The sequence below is a fragment of the Elephantulus edwardii genome, unplaced genomic scaffold (genome assembly GCF_000299155.1).
Source record: "Elephantulus edwardii isolate Elephantulus edwardi_28Jun2011 unplaced genomic scaffold, EleEdw1.0 scaffold00307, whole genome shotgun sequence".
Lineage (NCBI taxonomy): Eukaryota > Metazoa > Chordata > Mammalia > Macroscelidea > Macroscelididae > Elephantulus > Elephantulus edwardii.
In genome coordinates, this window is record NW_006400057.1 from 368,026 (window position 1) to 374,427 (window position 6,402).

At 40.4% G+C, this 6,402-nt stretch overlaps 1 protein-coding gene across 1 annotated transcript in view; it reads left to right on the top strand.

Moving 5' to 3' along the window:
• The first annotated feature begins 300 nt into the window (after positions 1-300).
• GREB1L (growth regulation by estrogen in breast cancer-like) overlaps positions 301-6,402 on the top strand; it is a 166,649-nt gene continuing 160,547 nt past the window's right edge. Inside the window, exons 1-2 of the mRNA XM_006901059.1 lie at positions 301-457; positions 643-840. Coding sequence (XP_006901121.1) covers positions 301-457; positions 643-840 — 355 coding nt within the window. The remainder of the gene's footprint in view (positions 458-642; positions 841-6,402) is intronic.

Consider the following 6,402-nt stretch of genomic DNA (forward strand, 5'->3'; position numbering starts at 1 on the left):
AAAGTCTTAGGGTAATAGACAACTTATACAAGTTATCTTAACAAGATTCATCAGTATACTTCATCTAACATGAGAGATATGGATATAATCCAATTTATCTATCTATATATAATATGTAGTAAAATAATTGTTGTGTACCATCTAGTAAGAACTGACCCATGAAATAACAGATACTAAATAAAGAATATATTAAATTATGAAAAGAAATGTCTCTAGTTCTTGCAGACACAACCCTCTAATTATATCTACTTTCTTTCTCTCCCCACTCTCTTCCTTTGGTGTCTGTGGGGTATACAGACCATGGGGAATTCATACGCTGGGCAGCTGAAATCGGCGCGATTTGAGGAAGCTCTCCACAACTCCATAGAGGCCTCGCTGAGATGTAGTAGTGTGGTCCCACGGCCAATTTTTTCCCAGCTGTACTTGGACCCTGACCAGCATCCTTTCCCATCTGCAGGCAAGTTTCTCAAGCACACAGATTTCCAGAAGTCTGGGGATTTTGGAAAGTAATTGATGGAATGTTTAAAGACCCTAGTCTCCCTTTCCTTAAGTATACCTTTCAGAACTATAATGTTATTTTGGTTATTTTTCCATAAACCTTTTTTTTAAAATTTAATTAACTACTTTTGTTTGTCTATGTAGATGTCAAACCTAAAGTGGAGGATCTGGATAAAGATTTGGTGCACCGCTACACGCAGAATGGAAGCCTAGATTTTTCTAACAATCTGACAGCTAATGAGATGGAAGATGAGGAGGAGGAGGAGGAAATGTCTGAGTCCAGTAGTCCACCCATTCCCTACTCACAAAAACCTGCCCCAGAGGGGTCTTGCACTACAGATGGTAGGTCCCATTTTGGTGTTGTTTTGTTTTGTTGTGTTTTCAGTTCTTTTCATACTGTCTGGTGAGAGAGGAAGGAAGACCCTCAGTGAGATTGATTGACACAGTGACTGAAGGATTTGAGCATATCAGAGATCTTAAGGACGGTACAGAATACAGCAAGGGTCATGTCTTATGTTCATTGAGTCACTATGAGTCGTAGTGGATTGGATGGCCACTAAAAACAACATCTTCTGATCATTGTGTATGGTGCTCAGGCCTGGAAAACAGGAATGAAGAAAGCTGTCACATTATTTCCCTGTGTGTGTCCTTAAGAAAAACACAGCTTGTATCCTCGGCCCATCTTATGGATGAAGGGACATATATAGACCAGTCATGTAGCAAAGGCAAGACTAGACTCAGTCCATTGTTCCGCATACTCTGCAAGAATACACATGGTCTGTGAGCTTTTTGGTGCGTGACTCCGTCCAGCTTCTTTCCACTCACCTCCAACTCATTTACTTTATCTTTTGAGGATAAGAATGTAAATGTTTTGACAGTCCCATTTTATTTATTAGATTTACAGAAACCCAGTGGAGATTTGCCGAGTCAGAACTGACTGATGGCAGTAGGTTTGATTTTTGTTGTTGTTTAATTTAGGTATGTTTTTTATTTGCCTGTTGTTGTTGCTATGTGCTGTCAAGGCGAGTATGACCCATGCTAACCCTGTAAATAGTGAATCTGAGCCCTGTCCTATCCTTTACCATCCTCACAATCTCTGACACACTTGAGCTCATTGCTACAGTCGCTGTGTCAGTCCACCTTTTAGAGTATCTTTAATAATAATAACTGCTGTTGAATCTGTTCTGACTCATATTTACCCTGTAAGACAGAGTAGGACTGCCCCGTAGGGTTTCCAAGGCTGTATGTGTTTACAGAGACATATTGCCACATCCTGCTCCTGCAAGTGGCTGGTGGGTTCAGACTGCCAACCTTTCCGTTAGTAGCTCAACCTTGAATCCATTGCATCACCAGGGCTCCTTTTAGGATCTTATTGATAAACGGGTATGGAAAAACATTGAATAAACACCATGATATAAACTCAATGTATGTTGTCATCATGTATCTTTGAGTTAGAGCTGATCCGTAGCTGACCCTCCAAGTGGTTTTTAAGAGGCAGTTAAGTTGCACAGGAGAGTGTCCATCTTTTTCCCACAGAGCAGTTCGTGAATTTGAACTGTATACCTTTGTGTTTGTTGTACGTAGGGTCGCTATGAGTCGCAAGCAACTCAATGGCACATAACAACTACAGCGACAACAACAACCTTTGTGTTGGCAGTGCAATATTAAACAACAAACCGGACTTGAATTTTAAAACATGAGAATACTACTCTTAACTGCAGAAATTCTATAAAGCATAGGGAATTCCCAAGTGATCATTAATTATTTTGAAGATAAAAACAACACCAAACAACTTGGAAATTCTATTTTTCTGACAGCAAACAACTCAAACACAAGACTCAAGCCCTAAATCATCCCAAAGAGCACTGTTGTGTTGTTATGTGCCATCGAGTCGCAACTAACTCATAGGTGGACCCTTCAGAGTATTTTCAGAGGAAACACTTGGGAAGAGAGTACCCACCTGTCTCTCTCAGCGCACCTGGTGGATCCGAACCACATGCCTTTGGGTTGGCAGCCCAGCTTCTGAACACTACGCCCTCTTAGCTCTAAAGAGCACTAGTGCTACACTTAGATTTGTTCATCAGCCACTTTAGTTCTTTATAATTCTGTATTTATTACTTGTCTCTAATTTACCTGGAGATGGACATTTAGAACAAAAGATACAGTTTATAATTTGATAGTATATAGTTTGTCCAAATTCTAGTTTTCCGTTCTGCCTTGTTCTAAGATGGTTTCCAAGTCTTTGCACTCAGAAGAGGAAGCCCCCATAAACTGGCACTGAAGCAGAGCAATTTAATGCCTCCTCATGCTTCTACATACCACCATCACTTGGTGAGAAATCTATTTATCTAAGACTTAAAGGAAGGTAAAGCTATTTTTAGAGGTAATTTAGATAAGCAGATACTTAACACCTGTCATGCTGCTGGGGAATGGAGGAGGTCACCATTCGGATGTAAATATGTTAATTTCTTATGTAAATTATTGCAATAGTGTAGGGTCCTACCCTGCTGAGAGGCAGTTGATTGTGCGAGAGAACAACCAAATTTCAGGCTCCCAAGATGCCGTGGATTGCTTTAGTTTGTGTTTACAGCTGTTTAGATGAATTTTCCCCTCCCCTCTTAGTTTACTCTGTTACCTTCAAGCTGAAGATAACTGGAGAATGTAAATCTCTTTCTGTAAGGTAGAAACCTTGACTGTTTTCTTAAGGAAATACGGGAAACCTTTACAAAGAAGGGCCGTTCCTACTATCCCCTGTTATTTGTTTGCACAAATATAGGGCTTACTTTTTCTCTTTGTGTGCAGTAAACACTAGGGTACTCTTTCTGGGTCTCTAAAAGATCCCATTGAGAGATTACTTCAGATGCAATTCAGAGTACCCTGCAGGGCTGTAGAGTACTAAGGTTTCTTTTCACTTTTGTTTACGATCTTAATTGAGATTTCTTATTTAATGTGGATTGGCGTAATGGAGAATTCTGGAAGTTGTGCTGTTAATGCAAAAGCTGCATCTTATGTCAGTTCAAATCCACAGGATCCTCAGGAGAAAGATGGTCAGACTCCTTTCATGTGATTTACAGCCTCAGAAACCCAATAGCTATGTGTAAATTCCAACACAGTGACAATACATTCTTAGTTATTAGCAAAATAGTAATTAGCAAATACGTATTTAAAAATGGCAAAGAGAGTGACCTGCCACACTAGATTTTTTGTTTGTTTCACTGTTACTGACTTTTGAATATTTTTTCCTACTAGTTTATTTACAAAACTCGAATACAAATTTGAAAAATTCTTTCAATTTCCCTCACCTCCCTCTCCATAGTTAATCCTCACCTTCCCCTGCATATCTTCATTCCTCTGCTTCCAGCCTCTCCCAACCCTCCTGGATTTTTATACTCATTCTACAGTAACAGTTTTATACAATATTTGTGCTTGTGGGACTGAGTTAGTTCACTCAGCATAATGCTCTCTAGTCCCTCCCAAGTCAGGTAATAATTTACAAAGTTATTGCTCCTGCATGCTGCATAATAGTCCATTGTGTGAAAGTACCGTAATTTCTCAATCCATCGTTTGTGGTTGGACATTTGGGCTGTTTCCAAGTTCTTGGGTAACACCAGATTTTTTTAATAATAGTAATTGCCTTTGAGCTGTGGTGCTGGAGAAGAATGTTGAATATACCATGGACTGCTAGGAGAACAAACAGGTTTGTCCTGGAGAGGGTGAAGCCAGAGTGTTCCCTGGAGTCAAGGATTCGGAAGCTTCGTCTGACATATTTTGGGCATGTTGCAAGGAGGGACTGGTCCTTGGAAAGGGACATCATGTTTGGCAGAGTGGAGGGGAAGCGAAGGAGAGGAAGACCTTTGGTCAGATGGATTGATTCTGTGACTGGAGTGGTGGGAATAAGTGCGTTTGAGATGGCTAGGTTGGCACAGGATAGAACAGCATTTAGAGCTCTTGTACATAGGGTCACTATGAGTCGCAAGCGACTCGATGGCACCTAACAACAACAATTATTTTTTTAATTATTATTATTTACAAGTCTATATAAGCCTATATCTTTGTAAAGGTCATCAAATCCACCAGCTGCTCCACGGGATAGAGATGGGCAGTCTCCTCCTGTGCGATTCACTGCCTCTGAAAACCCACTGGAGGGTCAGCTGTGGATTCATTCCAACTGAGTGGTACACAACAACAATAACAATACATAAAATCAGGGAGCTCTGGTAGCCTAGAGGATAAGGCATTGTACTGCCCACCCAGTGACAAGTGATTTCAATCCACCAGCTGCTCTGAGGGAGAAAGATAGGTGGTTTCTTTCTATGGGATTTACAGCCTCTGAGAACCCACTGGCGGGTCAGCTCTGAGTTGGTTTCAACACGATGGAACATAACAACACAAAAAAACTTTCTTTTCAGTCTTAAAAAGTTAATCTGAATATTGTTTTTTACATGATTTTTTTTTCTTTTGGGTAATAATTCTTGGTGGAAAAGTTTATATATTGTTGTTTTGTACCATAGAGTTGAAACCAACCATAACTGACCCTCTGACCCCTCAGAGGTGGGTTTTCAGAGGCAGCTAATCCTACAGGAGGAAATAGCCCATTCTTTTACCGTGGACCAACTGGTATCCTTGAACCACATGCCTTCGGGATTGCAGTGCAGCCTCTTGCCACTAGGCCACCAGAGCTTCCTAGTCTATATATAGTTGTTATTATATACCATCGACTCAGAACAGACTAAGCTAACTATATAGCAGATTTTCAGAGGCATTAACTTGCATAAGAGGAGGTGGCCCTTCTTTCTGTGTCTTGCTGATTTGAACTGCATGTCTTCGGGTTGGCTGCGCAGCGCCTTGCTAGGAGATCACTAGAACTCCCTCTCTACATAGTTAATTGATGAGAATTCTAAGGGTGAGGGTCTAAAGGAATTTGCAAATCTGTATCAGAGCATGTGAGAAACGCAAACTGAACTTGGTTGCTTGATTGGTCTGGACTCACTTTGACCTTGGGCTTGACTTCTTGCCCCTGTTCATAGTTTCAATTTTGCCTTTCCTTTCTGTACTCTATTCTTTTTCCTGTGCTCATGAGTAACTAAAGTAGCAGGGAATGAAATAGGACATTTATACTGAAACAGAATTGTTTTAGTTTTAAAGAAAAATTGTTGAGATAATATAATTTCTCTATATCACACTGTCCCCTTAGTTTCCTGTTTTTAACATATTAGTGTAATATAAGAAGTTTCTGGACATGCAGATGGTTAAGCCTAAGGCTATAAACAAAGTTTCATGATTCAAACCCAAGCAGAGGCATCTCAGAAGGGCCTGGTGGTCTGCTTCTGAAAGGTGAAAACCTTGTAGAGCAATTTTACTCCAAATCGCAGAGGTAGACATGAGGTGGAATTGACTCAGGGACAGTTGGTTTAATTGTTACCATTAATGTACCTGCAGAGAATACAAGTAGAATGTCTGTTTGTGTTTTATTTATGCAAAGGCATTTAACTGTCTGGATCATAACAAACTATAGCTAACATTGAGAAGAATGGAAATCCCAAAAACCTAGACCAAGAAGCTGTTGTGTAAACAGAGCAAAGGAACACTGCATGGTTTAAAATCAGAAAAGCTTTGTATCGGGGTTATAACCTTTCTTCATACTATTCAATCTGTACATTGAGCAAATGTGACATCAGGATTAAAGGATGACTCATCAACAGTGAGCGTTATGCAGATAACACAACCTTCCTTGCTAAAAGTGAGGAGGACTTGAAGCACTTGCTAGTAGAAGATCAACGACTACAGCCTTCAATATTGATTGTGTTGTTGTTGTTATGTGCCATCGAGGCGTTTTCGACTCATAGCAACCCTATGCACAACAGCCCTAAACCCTGCTCTATCCTGCGCCAACCGCACTGCCTC